The sequence below is a fragment of the Pagrus pagrus genome (genome assembly GCF_965226575.1).
Source record: "Pagrus pagrus genome assembly, chromosome: 11".
In the NCBI taxonomy this organism is placed as follows: domain Eukaryota; kingdom Metazoa; phylum Chordata; class Actinopteri; order Spariformes; family Sparidae; genus Pagrus; species Pagrus pagrus.
In genome coordinates, this window is record NC_140195.1 from 1,507,648 (window position 1) to 1,526,182 (window position 18,535).

At 40.4% G+C, this 18,535-nt stretch overlaps 2 protein-coding genes across 4 annotated transcripts in view; one reads left to right on the plus strand and one right to left on the minus strand.

Annotated features, from left to right (window-relative positions):
• The window catches only part of LOC311264633 (C-type mannose receptor 2-like), a gene marked incomplete at its 5' end in the record, with an annotated part of 51,376 nt that overhangs the window by 9,961 nt on the left and 22,880 nt on the right, over positions 1-18,535 (plus strand). The gene's annotated exons all lie outside the window — the stretch shown is intronic.
• LOC311264631 (macrophage mannose receptor 1-like) overlaps positions 1-18,535 on the minus strand; it is a 34,169-nt gene that overhangs the window by 9,668 nt on the left and 5,966 nt on the right. The window contains exons 6-10 of the mRNA XM_084365649.1: positions 5,548-5,764; positions 4,005-4,346; positions 3,128-3,306; positions 1,544-1,760; positions 3-344 (exon numbers count right to left, since the gene is read on the minus strand). Coding sequence (XP_084221775.1) covers positions 3-344; positions 1,544-1,760; positions 3,128-3,306; positions 4,005-4,346; positions 5,548-5,764 — 1,297 coding nt within the window. The remainder of the gene's footprint in view (positions 1-2; positions 345-1,543; positions 1,761-3,127; positions 3,307-4,004; positions 4,347-5,547; positions 5,765-18,535) is intronic.

An 18,535-nucleotide genomic window follows, 5' to 3' on the forward strand; every position in this document is an offset into this window, starting at 1 on the left:
ACGTGGGCTGTAGCAAACAAACGGTCTGTTCCGGCTACAGTGATGGTCCCTCCATTTTCCAGAGCTGCCCAAGGCTGCCACCACACAAGCCTGATTCTCACCATAGTTATCAGGTTCAGCTTGAGCCCAGTACCTAAATGAGGAGTTACTTTCATCCGACCACTTCCAGGAGTCTCTGAAGAGGCCGATCCAGGCTAGTTCTCCTGAAGGTACCATGTCCTTTACCTCCTGGTTCTCTGCTGTGTTCCTCACACTGGCCAGGTCTGTGTGGTGTTCTCTGCAGTAGCTCTGGGCCTCAGTCCAGTTCATATGAGTACCGATGAAGACAAACGTCACATTCAGCCCTGAAAACAGAGCACAGTGCTGTGCAGAGGTACTATAACATACAGTTTACCATCCATGCCGTGTCTGTGGCAGTATTCACAGCATTATAAATCCACTGAATTAATGACTTTGTAAAATAAAGATGGAAGACATGATCATCTTAATAAATGTTACTGAGTATTTCTTCAGTCTCTCCCCATTAATAATCACATCCTTAAAATCTACATCTAATAGATTGACACATTATTTTTTCTACATGTGAATATTTTCTCAGATTTATGACACACAAACATACGGGCCCCTCTGAAGGGTCACCAGATACATCTGAGGGCTCGTCAGATGGTTGATAGGAGAGGAAAGAAAAGAAAAAAGTTCTGATACACAAATCTGTCTTCAGCTTTTCTTTTCTTTAACTTTCCTCCAATATTTGCTTTCACATAAAACATTGGATCATCTGACTTCTTTGGACTTCACCATGTGAGAAGTTTAGTGGGGAAATGTTTCTTTGGTTGAACTAACAACACATGAACATGTGAAACATGACAAGAAGCTCCAGTAGACAGAGCTTTGTGTTAGAGGTCACCAGCAGAAAGAAGCAAGAAGGTTGGGAACTAGTTCAATATATAACAATGTGTTGTATTTTATAAGCTTCTCATATGTTTTTAATGTTTATATTAATCTGAGCAGTAACAAGTAACTACAGCTGTTGAGTAAATGAAGTCAATTCAAGAATACATCATTTTCCCTCTGAGATCCAGTGGAGTTATAAAGTTACACAGTAAATAAAGTAGCGTAGTAATAGAGTACATGTACTCAGTTGCTTTCATGTGGGCAGTGGAGCCAGATCTGCCTTTTATTATCTGAAACAGCTAAATTGCGGCCACGTCTCCGTCTGAGTGACTCAGAGACTGAAGCATGTTTTTAAATCCAGCAGGATGGACTATTACAATGCTCTTCTATCTGCTCCACCCAAACAAGTCCTTCATCACTGACAAGCTTCTTTTTCTCATTCTCATCTGCATCGCTGTCAAATCATCCATATTCATTGCTGCCTTATTGGCTTGTAAGTCGTCTGTGAAGCTCTTTGAATTGTACTAACTTTGATGGAAGGTGCTGTAAATACAGTTTGACTGACTGATCCTGTATCGGCCCAAATAATGAGGGAGAGCTCAAGAACCTGAACTGGTGTGTTTTAAACTTCACTGCTGAATATTCTCACCTCTGACATCCATGCAGACCGCTTTATGATGATCTTTACAAGGATAGTCACGCCATCGTCCATCATCCATCATTGTGCAGTACTCTCTACTGCAACCGTTGTTTGGTTCTCCAGGCCACCACTGTCTGAACTCAGTCCCCCCGTCTTTGTAGAAACTGGTGTCTGACAGTGACCACCTCCAGCTGTTCACGTCATCATACAGCCCGATCCAGAAATCCTGAAAGCAATATTTTAATGTATCTTTCTTTAGGCTGAATTTTAATATGAAGCGTTCGACCCTGCTCTAGCTTTGAGCTGCAAAAGGAAATGTTTTCACGTAACATGTTCAGTCTTGATACTGCCTCTACTTTACAACGACTTTGGCTCAACTCTCACAACAATTTGCAAAACCCTTAAGTCTTTCTTAAAACTATATCTAGGTGCCCACATGTACACTGAAACAGGACTTGCATGCTGTGATCATTCTTCCTGTTCATACTGGCCATATTATCCCCTGGTAATATTCTTTCAGTATCCTGTCAGTGACGGGGGTCAAAATCCACAGTCCTCATTCTGAGTAAAACTACATTCAGAGGTGAAATCTGAGGCTTCAGCAGTCTGAGTGACACAGATCCAGTTCATATCTTCCAAAGTGACAGGCTTTCTAATACAACAGTCCCTCCTTTTGTTTCCATCCACTGCAGCTCAACAGGGACACTCAGTCTGGTGAAACACAACGAGGGAGTTTTATATTAAAAACACTTCACAGCCCGAGTCTAAAAGAGTTGGGACGCTGTGTAGAATAAAGACACAATGCAAACATTTGCAAAGAGCTGACTTCAGTCCTGCTGTTCCTGAGCTCATGTAGTAAAATCATTTATACAATCGTGTGTTTGACGACCTCGCCCCATCCTTGCTTGTGAACGACTGAGCCTTTCGAGGACGCCCCTTTCATACCCGATTATGATACTATCACCTGTTACCGATGAACCTGTTTACCTGTGGAAGGTTCCCACACAACAACTTTCAGGCTTTTGTTGCCCCGTCACAATTTGTTTGAAACGCGTCGCTTCAGAATAGACATATATTTACACAAATCAGTGAAGTTGAACATGAAATAAATAAATTGTCTTTGTACTGTTTTAAACTGAGTTTATGTCGAAAAGGATCAGCAAATTATCACATTCCCCGATTCTGTTAAATTTGTATTTTACACAACGTCCCAACTTCTTTGGAGTGAGCGTTGTATACATATATAGACATATGTAGACATATAGTCTATGAGTACATTTCATATTGTAAACAAATAAATATGAGGCATTTTCTAGAGGTAGAGGTAGGAGTAGTTTAAACTCAAGCTGCACCTTAATCAGACACAAGATTAAAGTGCTGCTTACAATGTCCTTCTGAGAAGTAGTGGAGTAGAAGTACAGAGTGGCATTACATGGAAATACTCAAGTACAAGTACAGTACCTCAAAATGTTACTTCAAAATGTATCTACTGACTTTACACCAATGTGGAAGTGCAAAACTTTCAACCTGCGTGTCATTTACATGATTGTCAAAAATGGCTTCGAGACTAAAGAAAGACATCAGTGAACTCACAGTTTTGAACACATTGTTTTTATCTGCGGTGTCGTTCAGGATCTTCACGTCCTCCATGTTGTCTATAGTTGCCAGGTCAGTGTATTTCTCTCTGCAGTACCTCTGAGCTTCAGTCATGTTCTTCAGGTCAGAAACAAAATGGTACTGACGAGGGACACGTGATGAGACAGCACTCAGCCCTGTAGGAACAACAGAACAACAACGTGAGATGTTGAAACATCACATTTCTGTGTTCAGGTGTACTCTCTGAACTTATTCATATCCACACACCATCCCGCACTCTCCGACCCTCTTCTACCATCCAGCTCTTTGCCCCATCTGCCAACCTAACCACCACGGGGTCAAGAGCCTTCAGCCCATCTGCCTCCAGCCTTTGACCTCTCTCCCACCAGACATTCACACTTTTGACACTTTCATATGTATCATTGTACTATTGTATTATTGCACTATGTAATTGCATTTCATATTTATTTATTTAACTTCCACACCGATGTTACCTGATTATATTGTCTGATGTACTGTTGTTATGTTATGTGTGTTTTGTATGGTGTCCATGAGTGCTTTGAAAGGCACCTTTAAATAAAAAGCATTATTATTATTATTATTATTATTATTACATTTAAAGTACATTTAATTGTTCTTTAGATCAACATTTTACATTAAAGGATGATAAACCTAAACACAGAACACAACAGTACATCATTATATATTAAACCAGGCGTTCCCAACTCTTTGGGCTCGTGACGTCTTTTAAAGAAAAGATTCTGTGCTTCAGTTGTTCACAGTCTTTTACCTTACCTTGTGATGTCTACATTTGATGCTAAATTAAACCAAAATCCAAATATTTATACAAGTTGAATAAAAAGTTAAGACTCACGTGGGCTGTAGCAAACAAACGGTCTGTTCCGGCTACAGAGATGGTCCCTCCATTTTCCATCTCTGCCCAAGGCTGCCACCACACAAGCCTGATTCTCACCATAGTTATCAGGTTCAGCTTGAGCCCAGTACCTAAATGAGGAGTTACTTTCATCCGACCACTTCCAGGAGTCTCTGTAAAGGCCGATCCAGGCTAGTTCTCCTGAAGGTACCATGTCCTTTACCTCCTGGTTCTCTGCTGTGTTCCTCACACTGGCCAGGTCTGTGTGGTGTTCTCTGCAGTAGCTCTGGGCCTCAGTCCAGTTCATATGAGTACCGATGAAGACAAACGTCACATTCAGCCCTGAAAACAGAGCACAGTGCTGTGCAGAGGTACTATAACATACAGTTTACCATCCATGCCGTGTCTGTGGCAGTATTCACAGCATTATAAATCCACTGAATTAATGACTTTGTAAAATAAAGATGGAAGACATGATCATCTTAATAAATGTTACTGAGTATTTCTTCACAGTCTCTCCCCATTAATAATCACATCCTTAAAATCTACATCTAATAGATTGACACATTATTTTTTCTACATGTGAATATTTTCTCAGCTTTATGACACACAAACATACGGGCCCCTCTGAAGGGTCACCAGATACATCTGAGGGCTCGTCAGATGGTTGATGGGAGAGGAAAGAAAAGAAAAAAGTTCTGATACACAAATCTGTCTTCAGCTTTTCTTTTCTTTAACTTTCCTCCAATATTTGCTTTCACATAAAACATTGGATCATCTGACTTCTTTGGACTTCACCATGTGAGAAGTTTAGTGGGGAAATGTTTCTTTGGTGGAACTAACAACACATGAACATGTGAAACATGACAAGAAGCTCCAGTAGACAGAGCTTTGTGTTAGAGGTCACCAGCAGAAAGAAGCAAGAAGGTTGGGAACTAGTTCAATATATAACAATGTGTTGTATTTTATAAGCTTCTCATATGTTTTTAATGTTTATATTAATCTGAGCAGTAACAAGTAACTACAGCTGTTGAGTAAATGAAGTCAATTCAAGAACACATCATTTTCCCTCTGAGATCCAGTGGAGTTATAAAGTTACACAGTAAATAAAGTAGCGTAGTAATAGAGTACATGTACTCAGTTGCTTTCATGTGGGCTGTGGAGCCAGATCTGCCTTTTATTATCTGAAACAGCTAAATTGCGGCCACGTCTCCGTCTGAGTGACTCAGAGACTGAAGCATGTTTTTAAATCCAGCAGGATGGACTATTACAATGCTCTTCTATCTGCTCCACCCAAACAAGTCCTTCATCACTGACAAGCTTCTTTTTCTCATTCTCATCTGCATCGCTGTCAAATCATCAATATTAATTGCTGCCTTATTGGCTTGTAAGTCGTCTGTGAAGCTCTTTGAATTGTACTAACTTTGATGGAAGGTGCTGTAAATAAAGTTTGACTGACTGATCCTGTATCGGCCCAAATAATGAGGGAGAGCTCAAGAACCTGAACTGGTGTGTTTTAAACTTCACTGCTGAATATTCTCACCTCTGACATCCATGCAGACCGCTTTATGATGATCTTTACAAGGATAGTCACGCCATCGTCCATCATCCATCATTGTGCAGTACTCTCTACTGCCACCGTTGTTTGGTTCTCCAGGCCACCACTGTCTGAACTCAGTCCCCCCGTCTTTGTAGAAACTGGTGTCTGACAGTGACCACCTCCAGCTGTTCACGTCATCATACAGCCCGATCCAGAAATCCTGAAAGCAATATTTTAATATATCTTTCTTTAGGCTGAATTTTAATATAAAGCGTTCGACCCTGCTCTAGCTTTGAGCTGCTAAAGGAAATGTTTTCACGCAACATGTTCAGTCTTGATACTGCCTCTACTTTACAATGACTTTGGCTCAACTCTCACAACAATTTGCAAAACCCTTAAGTCTTTCTTAAAACTATATCTAGGTGCCCACATGTACACTGAAACGGGAGGCCATTCTGTCATTAGGCCCTTATTGTTGGAATGGCAACAATAAAACCTTTAATGAAACATCCCATCATTCAGAAATGTTTTGCCTCCTAAGGTCGGAATGGTGGTATTTATTTCTTTTTTAAATGTCTTGCCATTCCGACACATCTTTTAAAAGGGTTAGGGTTAAACTTTGCCGGAATGCCGGGACGTTCGCATGTCGGAATAGTGGTAAGTGGTATGTGATCATTCTTCCTGTTCATACTGGCCATATTATCCCCTGGTAATATTCTTTCAATAGCGAGGACGGAGAAGACGATGCTAGCTTACGTGGCATACTGAACGAACTACGAGACTTCAGGCGAGACAAACACAAGACAAACGACAGATTGGTGGAAGCTGAGACCCGAATCGACGAAGCAAAAACAGCATTACAAGCGATGTCAACGCTTGTGAAACGGCTCTCACAGCGGCAGGCTAACATGGAGGCTAAACTCATAGACCAAGAAGGACGGGCTCGCAGAGACAATATCCGAATATACGGCATACCCAAAGACGCGGAGGGAGACAACGTCTCTTTTTTCCTGGAAAAAATATTGAAAGAGTCACTGGGTTTTCCACCAGACACAGAGCTTAAAATTGAGAGAGCACACAGGGCTCCGGTTCCTAAACCCACGATCCCCAAATAAAGCCTCGGTCTATCATTGCCAAGTTTGCGAGTTACAGAGTGAAAGAAGAGGTGATCCGAAAAGCCTGGCAGAAGAGAGAGGTTTTTTACAACAGCCGCCTCTACGTAGACTATGACTACCCATCAGCGATCCTTAAGAGACGTGTGGACTATGCGGCAGCAAAGAAAATACTAAAAGAAAGGAAAATCAAGTTCCAGACTCCCTATCCAGCGAGACTGCGGGTCTTTTACACCGACAGCACCCGCCTGTATCAGAGCGCAACTGAGGCGATGGAGGACATGGCTTCGCGTGGATTTCCTGTTACCATCATACCTGCTCCAGACAACCCAGATCAACAAGAGGCTGAACTTTTATCCGCATGGCAAGTGGCAGGGCGCCGTCGGGTTGGAGCCATGAACACCACTGATAGAGCAACACAAAAGAAAAATGCCTCCCAGACGCAGTTCAAAGAGAAACTCCAGGAGTTCAGACGGAATCCTCCTCCAGAGTGAGGGACAAACAATCACCTGACCGAGTAAAGGATGCAGATAAGTCTGTCCCAGTCTACACTTAATTTTATGATGTTTATGGACCGGCTGGTCTAATTTCATTCCATTTGATATCTAAGGACTCTAAGGGTTAGGCTGATTTTAATTGCCTTGATGTCTGAAGCCTTACAGTATATGGTTCTCTCTTACTTAATTTGAAGTTTGAACGCTCCTGCTTTAAAAAAAAAGAAACTGTGTAAAATGGTCAGGACAGAGAAACTCTTCAGCTATGACTGTAAGAGCTGTGCAGTCATGTCAAAGGGCCCTACTCTTTACAAAGAGCTGGACATCCCTTTATGGGTGCTCTGACACCTCGAGCCCCTCAGAGGCTCATGCAGAAAGAGCCTCAACATTGGAAGCAAAAAACTCTAAAGATGTTTGGTTAAGTTTTGTGTTATTGTTCTCAGTGTGCTTTGTTCATCTCTCGAAGTTCACGAGAGTTTTTGGGATGTATGCTGTTCTAAAAGCTAGTCATGGTGTGGGGAGAGCTCAGCCATATGCAACACAAGTAGAAGACCATGGCTAATCATAATATTAAAATTGTTTCATTTAATATAAATGGAGTCCTGAACCCAATTAAGAGAAGCAAGATATTGAGTAAAATGAAAAAGGAGAATGCACAGGTTGTGTTCTTACAGGAAACACACCTTAGTTCTGTAGAACATGAAAAGCTGAAAAGAATGGGGTTTTCTCAGGTGTATTATTCATCTTGCAAATTAGGCCATAAGAGAGGGGTAGCTATCCTACTATCTCATAGAGTTAAATTTGAAAAAAATTCAGAGATAAAGGACAAGGAGGGAAGATATTCATTTGTCTCAGGCAAGATAGAAGGGATCCAAATAACCTTACTTAATGTTTATGCGCCCCCCGGCATCGATTTTAATTTTTATAGAAATATCTTTGACTTAATGACGGAGGCAACAGGTATACTTATATGTGGAGGAGACTGAAACATACGCCTCAACCCCAGACTAGATGGCTCCAAAGATTCTACCCAAACCCCCATACACAAGAAACTTAAGATCCTTATGTCAGAGCTGGGAGTGCTAGATCTTTAGAGACTTCCACCCAATGTTCCCCCTAATTTTTCATGTGTCTGAGCATACACACAAACTCCCTGAGAATTCCTTGGACCACTGTGAGCAACATCAGACGTGCACACTATGGCCACACCAGTATCACACCTGTCCAAAACCTGAGATCACAACCAGTTACATGGCTTATTAAAAGAATCAAATTACAACAGTAATTTCCGTTAAATTACTTTTAATATAAGTGATTTGGCCCACTTACAATGAAAAAGACAAAAATCTCGTTTTTCATGAGCTGTGTAGTATGTACATCAGAAAAAAATCCAAAGTGACCATCTGTATAGTTAAAGATACACTACAAAAATTCTGCAATAAAGTAGGTTCACTTTAGACAGCTTCTCTGCCTGAATTTTAGTCTGCAGCTGTTCAGAGGAAGTCCATCTCTGGGCTGAGGCTGTGAGGGTCCAGGTGCACAGAGAGAGCTGCTGCCACTTCTGGGTCCAGGTCTGCACACTGGGACTCCAGCTAGAGCAGGAAACCCACCAGCAGACAGAACAGACACAGACAAGGAGCGATAAGATTAACACACAAAACCTAAGATCATAACAAGTTACATGGCTTATTAAAAGAATCAAATTACAGCAGTAATTTCCGTTCACCTTATTTTTCCCGTCTGTCCTTCTCACTTCTCCAGTGGTTGTAGACTTTGTCCAGGTTGATGGCCCCGTCTGCTTCTTGCTTTGACTTTATGCGCATCAGCTGGTCCAAATGTGCCACTTCAAGACGATTTCTGGATGCTGTTTTGATATGATTCATTAAACTAAAGCCTCTTTCACAATCTGCACTGGATGCTTGAAATGTAGCACAAATATCCACAAGCTGTGAGATCTCCTTTAGCTCCTCACATCTAAGTACTGCAGCCACCATATCTGAGAATGTGCTGATTGACCCTTGTTTAAGTTTTTGCTTCACTATGTACTTGAATTCAGCATATTCACTGTTAATGGCCTCCATAGAATGTGGGTGGTGGAGAATGGCCTCATACTTCTTTGCCATTGTAGCAATGTCTGTTGATCCATACTCAAAACTGATGTCTGAGCTCAATGCTTCGATGTCAAATGCAGACCACTCCTTTAATTCATCCTCTGGAAAACGAGCATCCAAGTGATCACAGAGCTTACGAATAAAAAGAGTAATCTCACCGGTATTTCTGCCATCAGCTGATGAGGTCCTCATCACCTCTTTGACACGGTCACTCCACTGAACATCCTTCTCATCCTTCAAGTATTGGGAACGCAACTTCTCAATCTTTGCTCTTGCAAAGCAGTGTCCTTCCATCACAGTCAGGTTGCGTCTTTGAAAAGAAAGGCAGAGTTGTGCCAGCTCGCCCAAAACATCTCCCAGAGCAGTGAGAGTAACCTTGAACTTTGAATCACTCAGCTTTTTGTAGCAGTATTTTGCCACTGGATCTCTGTTATCACTGGATTCTCTCTTGCAGTATTCTTCAAGCACAGTGTAGTTCCTCAGAACAGCATTCACAGCTTGGTGCCGCGACAGCCATCGCACTTCGCTCAGAGGCCTGAATGACAGTGTATCCTCATCGAGAATCTTTGCTAGGTCCTCCATTTTGCTCTTCTTCACAGTGGACCGAGAGAAAGTGGAATATACAGTTCTAAGAAGAGTTTCCACATCTCGCATCAAAGGCACATCTTTCCAGGCATCATCAATGCCCAAGTCCTCTCTATGGGCCACGCAATGTTGTTCCGTTAGGTGTGGTATTTGCCGCTTTAATAAAGCTGCAACTCCGTTGTGCCTTCCTAGCATTACTGAGGCGCCATCGGAGGTCAGCATCACCATTCTCTGCAAGTCCAGTCCATGCTTGGAGTAAAACTGAGTGATTGCCTGCACAATATCGTGAGCAGTGCATGCTGTCAACTGGATGATGCCGCCGAACACAGTTTTATAGTTGACGTCATTTTCCTCCCTGTATTTAATATATAGGACTAGCATTTTGTGCACTGTTATGTCTGTGCTCTCATCTACTATCAGGGTATGCCAGGGTGCATTTTTAACATTGCACATCGTCTCATTCTGCACTATCTCATTGATTGAGTTCACAAATTCAAAGGCATAATTTTTGCTTCGCCATCCTTCAGGTATACTCACATACTTTGCCATGTGATCGTGGATTTGTTGAACCGACAGCATTGATGCATTCATTTTGATGGTGAGTAGAATATTGTCGATGAGAACTTTAACTTGCTCGGGGTCGGATTTCTTTTTGTGTGACAGCTCGTTCCTCTTCTCTCGATCTTTTGCGCTCTCCTGCAATAATGTACCGATGCCCATTCCCGTCTTGCGTCTTCGTACAATTCCAACAGCATTCAAATGACTTTTCTGCTGAATGTGACGCTTGAGGTAGTCCAACTTCCAATCTGTCCACACTTTTCCCTCCGAAAACTCGCTTGCCACTTTGGCTTCGCAGCATGTTTTGCAGAGCAGCCCTTTCTCACTCGAAAAAGAAAAAATCTCACCCAGTTTCACCTCTTGTTCTTCTGTTCGCACATACTCCGACAGCCATTCCATCTTAAAAGAACCGCATTTCTTTTGTACTTTGGCTTGGTGAGTGGATTTGCCACTGCCCGTTCGTTTCGCCATAATAAGGGGTTAGCACTGCAGCATTTACCTCTCTTAACTCCGCCGCACCGTTAGCTATACGCTAACCTGCAAAACAGGGGCACGTACGCATAAAGCGCTGTTAATGACATTGATTGGCTGCGTAAGTAAATACGTGTGAACCGCATCATATCATTGGCTGGACAGTGTTAGTCATTGTTTTACTGTAGTTACCGCTTGTTGTCACCTGTCACTCACTGAGTTGCATTGCAAAATGGTACAGAATAAATTGTTATGTGTTTATTTTATTTACAGTTCAGGTTGGATTTTATTTTATGCGCTGCATAGATTTGCTGTGCGCAGAGAACGTGGGAGCAGTGCGCGATTGCGCAAGCGCGCAGCTTAGAGGGAACATTGCTTCCACCCAACAGGCCGAGATTACACACATTACTCTCATCCACACGCTGTCTACTCCAGAATCGATTATTTCTTTATCTTCAAAAGAGATCGCCATAGAATACATCACTGTGAGATAGGTAATATTGACTTGTCGGATCACGCACCTCTCTCATTGATGTTGCAATTAAATAATAATCCTGGAAATACACTATGGAGGTTAAATTCAAGTGTTCTTAATAATGAACAATTCAAAGCAAAAATTAAAGAAGAAATCAAACATTACATGGAAGAAAACAATAATGGGGAAGTTGGCTCAGAAATTGTATGGGATGCACTAAAAGCCGTTATCAGAGGGAAAATTATATCCTTTTGCGCTTACCAAAAGAAACAAAGACAATTAAGATTATCAGAACTAAATAAAGAATTAAAAGAACTCGAGACAAAACACAAGAAGGGATCAAACCTAAACCTCATCTCAAAATTAAAAGAAATTAGGAATGAAATTAATGCTCTATACTCACAAGAAATACACAAAAATATTATGAATCTGGTTCAAAATTTGCTAAGCTACTGGCAAGGAAATTGCAAAAACAACAATCAGATAACACAATCTACAAAATTAGGGACCCACACTCTTACACTTAGGGACCCAATATGAAATACAAATGGCGTTTCAGAATTACTATAAAAAACTATACTCCCAACCACTATTATTAGATGAACAACAGATTGAGCAGTTCTTAACATCCCTCAATTTACCCACCCTATCAGAAGATAAAAACAGAAAATTAACAGCTGAAATAACAAAGGACGAGCTGAACAGTGCAATTTCAAGGTTAAAAACAAATAAATCGCCAGGGCCAGATGGGTTCTCTCCTGAACGGTACAAGACCTTTAGGACCGAGTTAATCCCAAATCTTCTTAACGTATTTAATACAGCTTTAAAAAAAGGAAAAACCCCGCCAACTTGGAGAAAAGCTACAATCTCGGTTATACCGAAGGAGGTAAAAGACAGACTGGACTGTGGATCATATAGACCAATCTCGGTCCTGAATACTGACTACAAACTGTATACATCAATTCTTGCCAAGAGAGTTGAGGAGGTCCTTCCCCACCTTATACACACAGACCAAACAGGCTTCATTTCCCAGAGACAAACTCATGATAATATTAGACGCTCATTACATATCTTGAGCCATATACAAAAACACAAGTTAGAGGCCTTATTGGTGAGCCTGGATGCAGAGAAGGCCTTTGATTCAGTGAGGTGGAAGTTCTTATATAAGAATTATATTACTACTCTATACAATAATCCAACTGCCCGCCTTAAAATAAACGGGTACCTCTCAGACACTATTAAATAAGAAAGGGGCACTAGACAAGGTTGTGGATTATCACCACTCCTTTTCGCACTGTATATTGAACCACTCGCTCAATGGATTAGGCAATCTGACAATATTAAAGGTATTACTATAAACGGGGAACAACACAAAATTGCATTGTACGCAGACGATGTATTAATATACCTCAAAAACCCCGCTTATTCATTTCCTGAATTATTTAAACTTTTGGATAGTTTTGGTAAATACGCAGGATATAAATTAAAGCTGGGGTCTGCAAGTTGGAAAAACCATCAAGACCATGAAAGATTTTGAAAGTATCCAGCCAGTAAACTCCGCCCCCTGCACTCAGGCCTCTCTCCGAAGCCGCTCCTCCCAAACCATGAACGCGCACCGTCCGAAGACTGCCGAACACCGCCGACGGAGTCCGAGTCCTCACGAGCGGTGAGGAGGACAGCGCATAATTTTGTCTCACAACGTCCGACTACCAATAACTCTACGATGTCTCATTCACCTGTAAGTAAACACCTAATATAATCAAATTGAACGTATACAACCAACATAGTCATTGCTAGCACTGATAGCTGTCAACTTAGCTTTTTTTTAGCATTGAGACATTGTTTTGAAAGTGTGTTTTGATGTTGTAACTCATTGCTGGTTAGCTAGCAGCAGCTGGCTATGCTAACATTAGATATGGAAAAGCTAAAACATCAAGATTAGTGGTGGGCCTGCTACGTGTTTTATTTTTTTGTTTCCCTCAGTGATTCACAGACGAACGTGAATATTATATTGGACTATATTGGATGATACGATGTTCGAATGATACGAAGCACATCATCCCGTCAGAGGAGGACATGAGTGGAGGCAGAGGCCGTGGACGTGAGGGCGACAGGTCAAGGAGCAGGTGTTCATAGATCGAGTAGATCTTCAAGCTCAAAGGATTGCACATGAGCAGGTCAGCATCTAAAGTAGAACATTACTGGTGCTTTTTGTCCCCTGATAACCACCTACAACTATTTGTGTTTGTACAGTATATTGACCAGGCATGTAACTTGGACACACGTGCCCTGTTCAGAATCACATTTTTTGCCAAGTAGTTTTTCACCATTTGAATTTGTGTTTTGGTGCATAACAATAAACACAGTAAGTAGAAACATGTAAAGAAAGAAAGGGCTGGTCCTTTTTTTTTTTTTAATGCATTATAAACTGGGACATCTGTTCTGTTTTGTCCAGGAATGTATAAAGTATTGACCATTGAAAGTGTGTATGTTTACAGTATTCTGAGGACAGTCGAGTTCTGTTCCATAAAAATGTTGCTCATCTGTTGCTTTACAGGCCACAATTCAAGGACTACGTTTGGAGCAGTCCCATCAAGTGCTGAACTCTGCCTGACACCTATTTGTCGTTCTGTATTTACTCCTTGTTTTGCATTATCTCTAACTTGTTTGAATAAAGTCTTGAAAATGATAAATGCCTTTTCTTTACACTTCCAGCATAAACAACCATCCCATTACAGTTCTTACACTTTACATGATGCACAAATAATAACAACTGAATTAGGTAAGACTCTTGTTTATTCCATTTCTTGGAACACATGTAAGTAAATAAAACTACAAATATAGTATACAAATAGTATACCTTTTATCGTTTACACAATATACAGTACAATTAGCATAAACAACTATATACAGGAAGGACATCCAGAGGTTTCTTGAGTGGTTAGGCGGTTGATGTCGGTGCTGTCTCAATCCCCTACTGTCTTGGCAGCGACTGTCCTGTAGAAAGAACACAATTACTATCTGACAGTAAATGCAGCTTTTCAAGGACCTTGAAATTAATTTCAATTTATTATAACACCACAACCTGAGTTGCATTTTATACAGTGACAAATATTCCTGAAAACAACCAGAAATAGTCTCTGTTACATCACAATTGTGCCATTTACAGTCATTTCATATTTACCAATTCTACTTTTTGAGGGGTGAGTAAAATGTCACTTTCAGAGTAATTTACATAGTTTCACATTCTCATTGTTTTTTCTATGCATTTTTATAGTAGTGTGTACAAGCTCTACTTGCTGGACTTCTTGTTGTACACCTTAGAGTACCTGGCCTAAGAGAAAGGAATGTCATCCTCTCTGCAAAAAAATATAATAATTACAGAAAACTGGATAAGGATGGAGAACTCAATGTGTTTACAGGACATAAAGTTACATCTAAATGTGTTTATGGGGCATAAAAATGTTATTGATTTGCTCAAAGACAACACAGGACTGTTGCTATGTAAAAAAAATGAAGTCTGGGGTTAGGTGGGTGATGGGAAGCTTATGTGATGGTGGCAAGCGATTATTTATAGGGATTGTCAGGTGCATTCTGTGTTTCCCACATTCTGCTGTGGTCAGCTGACAGTCAGATCATGAACTGAAATGCAAAGTCTATTTTCTTTTAAAAAATGTCTTACTAATATGCAATAGTCTCAAGCAGTAGGCCAACATGTGACTGCTAGGACCAGTACCTGAAGCATTTTCCTGGTGCAGCTAAAGAAATGATGTAATTCCTTTTCCTATTGTATCCCTGCTAAGGAGCACATTCGTGCACATAAAGCAAACCAACTTGATATGAAAGAAGGACACATGCATACATGAAATGTTTCCATCAAAGACACATATTACATGAATAACAGTGGTTTGATCCATGTTGCTATCAGCATCAAGTTACACTCAGCTGTCAGAGAGAGACTGCAGAAATAGTGGAAACATCAGGGCATGGTTCTGCTCTGAACTGACGCTTCAAGGCTGGAAGTTGATGCGTCCCTCTCATAACTATGGGACACAGAAATAGGCAACATCAGCACATTTCTAAAACGTCTAGTTCAAAGGCTATAAGAATGAACGTCACATGAGTACCATCTTACAACAGCGGCTCACAAATACAATGCAAACCACAATCACAGATGTATGTAATCTTCCTATGACCTCTGAACAGTGGACTTGACCTTTCACATGTGTTGCACACAAGAACTAGTCCGCCCCTCACATACAGCTCGTCTGGCTAATGTCCAGACAGCCCAGAGTAGCAGTGTATGTGTGAACACTGCTGTATGGATCAGATCCACAATATATGTAAACGTTGGTCTGCGTGTAAACGGTGACGTCACATGTAAATATGTTTCATACGGCAGCAGTCTGTTATTTTAGCTAGCTAGCTAGCTAACATCAGCTACAACCGGCTAACGTTAGCTACAACCGGCTAACGTTAGTGTTGGGTGAATACATGCGACAGCAACATAAGGAGCTAACGTTAGCTACGTTGACTACATAATGCAGAGTAATAATACATTTCCCCAACAAAACAAACCAGCTCTTACCTGTCCAACAGAGACACAGCTACCATGGCGTCCGTCCTCAGGTCTTCGACTCCTTCAGTTGTCACCATCACTGAAAAGCCGCTCCGATGTTGACTCGTTTTACTTCTTGCACTGTCTAACTGTCTGAAGCTGCCAGAGATAATGGACTTATTTTGGGTTTTTTTCAAATGATTTAATATTTTGATTGCAAATATGATAAATCATGCTTTTGTACCGAATTGCAGACCCAAGCTTTAAATATTCAGAAAACCCAAATCCTAACACAAAATTATACTCCATCTAAACAACTTCAGGATCGATATCATCTGAATTGGGACCAGGATGCAATGAAATATTTAGGTGTGCTATTTCCTAAAGACATTTCTACATTAGCAAAGACCAATTATGACCCCCTCCTTACCAGAATAAAACTGGATATACAAAGATGGAACTCCAATCCTTTTATGAGCTTTACTCAAAGGGTGGAGACCATCAAAATGAATATACTCCCGAGACTTCTCTTTTTGTTCCAGGCTCTTCCGGTGGAAATACCCACAAAACAATCCTCTGAGTGGGATAACATTATTTCCAGGTTCACATGGCAGAGAAAGAAACCCAGGGTAAGGTTTAAAACATTACAATTATCGAAAGAGAGAGGAGGTATTGCTGTACCAAATTTAAAGGATTACTTTTTCTCAGCTCAAGTTAGACCATTGATAAATCTGTGTAACCAAGACTATCATACCAGGTGGAAAGACATCGAGCTATCACTCATTAAGGATCCTCCAATCCTGACAGTACTAGGTAATAAGGACCTGGAAAAATTTGTAAACAAGGTACAGAATCCATGGACAAAATTCCAAATTAAAACCTGGAACTCAATTAAAGACGCATATAAATTGCATGACAAGTTAGGAATAATTAGGTGGTGTGCCTACGATCCTTACTTTAAACCAAATCAGTTGGACCTTAGATTTAAAAGCTGGATATCTAAAGGAATAACAACATTTTATTCAATAATAGATAAGGGACAACTTAAAAGGTTTCAAACTTTGAAAAGAGATCATTCTTTAGAAAAGCAAGACTTCTACAGGTATCTACAATTACGTAATTACTTCAACAAGGTTATTAGAAACTATTCAGTGGATCCAGAAGACCCAATACTAAAAGAGATATTACGTGCTTATTCATTAGAGCGGGTCAAGGGTACTATATCTAGATTATATAAGGGCTTCATGATTAAAAAAACCTACTCCACAGACTATATTAAAGATGACTGGGAGAAGGAAGGTAATTTCGAAACTCCCAAGGAGGAATGGTACAGTTGTTGTGAGTTTCAGTGGAAATGCACCAACTCACATACATGGAGAGAATTTGCATGGAAATGTTTAATCAGATTCTTTGTAACCCCTAAACAGAAAGCTCACTTTGCAGGAGAGGATCCGCGGTGCTTGAGGATGTGTGGGAGCCGGGATGCAAACCACTGGCATATATTTTGGGAATGTCCAGTTATTGTAAATTTCTGGTCAGAGATGCACAAAATATTATAATATTTAATATAATACAATAGAGGAATGGGTTGATATTGTTAATGAAATATATATAATGGAAAAGATTACTTTTTCACGCCTACAAATGGATAAATTTACAAAGTCATGGTCAAAATGGATCTCCTATGTACAAATGTCACAGTCACATCCTAGAAACTAAATCACTTGTCTCTGCCCACTTTCTCTCTTAGTCCATCTCTCTGTTGGTTTGAAGGATTGCCTGGTCTTATACGTCTTATACACATATAGTAAAACTCAGACAATATGGGTATTTGGTCTCTCTACAAGTGAATGCAGTCGTTGTAATAGGCCCATACATCCCGTTTTGTTTCATTATTGTTTTTTGTTATTCCACCTTCAGTCTGTCTTTAATTAGTTTTTTTTTTCTTATAAATACACAAATATATGCAGGTTTTGTTCTCAGCAATTTCTTTTAACATTACACAATTATAATACAGTAACAGCTACGTTTTGATATGCTGATGAGCCTTTCGAGGACGCCCCTTTCATACCCGATTATGATACTATCACCTGTTACCGATGAACCTGTTTACCTGTGGAAGGTTCCAACACAACAACTTTCAGGCTTTTGTTGCCCCGTCACAATTTGTTTGAAACGCGTCGCTTCAGAATAGACATATATTTACACAAATCAGTGAAGTTGAACATGAAATAAATAAATTGTCTTTGTACTGTTTTAAATTGAGTTTATGTCAAAAAGGATCAGCAAATGATCACATTCCCCGATTCTGTTTAATTTGTATTTTACACAACGTCCCAACTTCTTTGGAGTGAGCGTTGTATACATATATAGACATATGTAGACATATAGTCTATGAGTACATTTCATATTGTAAACAAATAAATATGAGGCATTTTCTAGAGGTAGAGGTAGGAGTAGTTTAAACTCAAGCTGCACCTTAATCAGACACAAGATTAAAGTGCTGCTTACAATGTCCTTCTGAGAAGTAGTGGAGTAGAAGTACAGAGTGGCATTACATGGAAATACTCAAGTACAAGTACAGTACCTCAAAATGTTACTTCAAAATGTATCTACTGACTTTACAC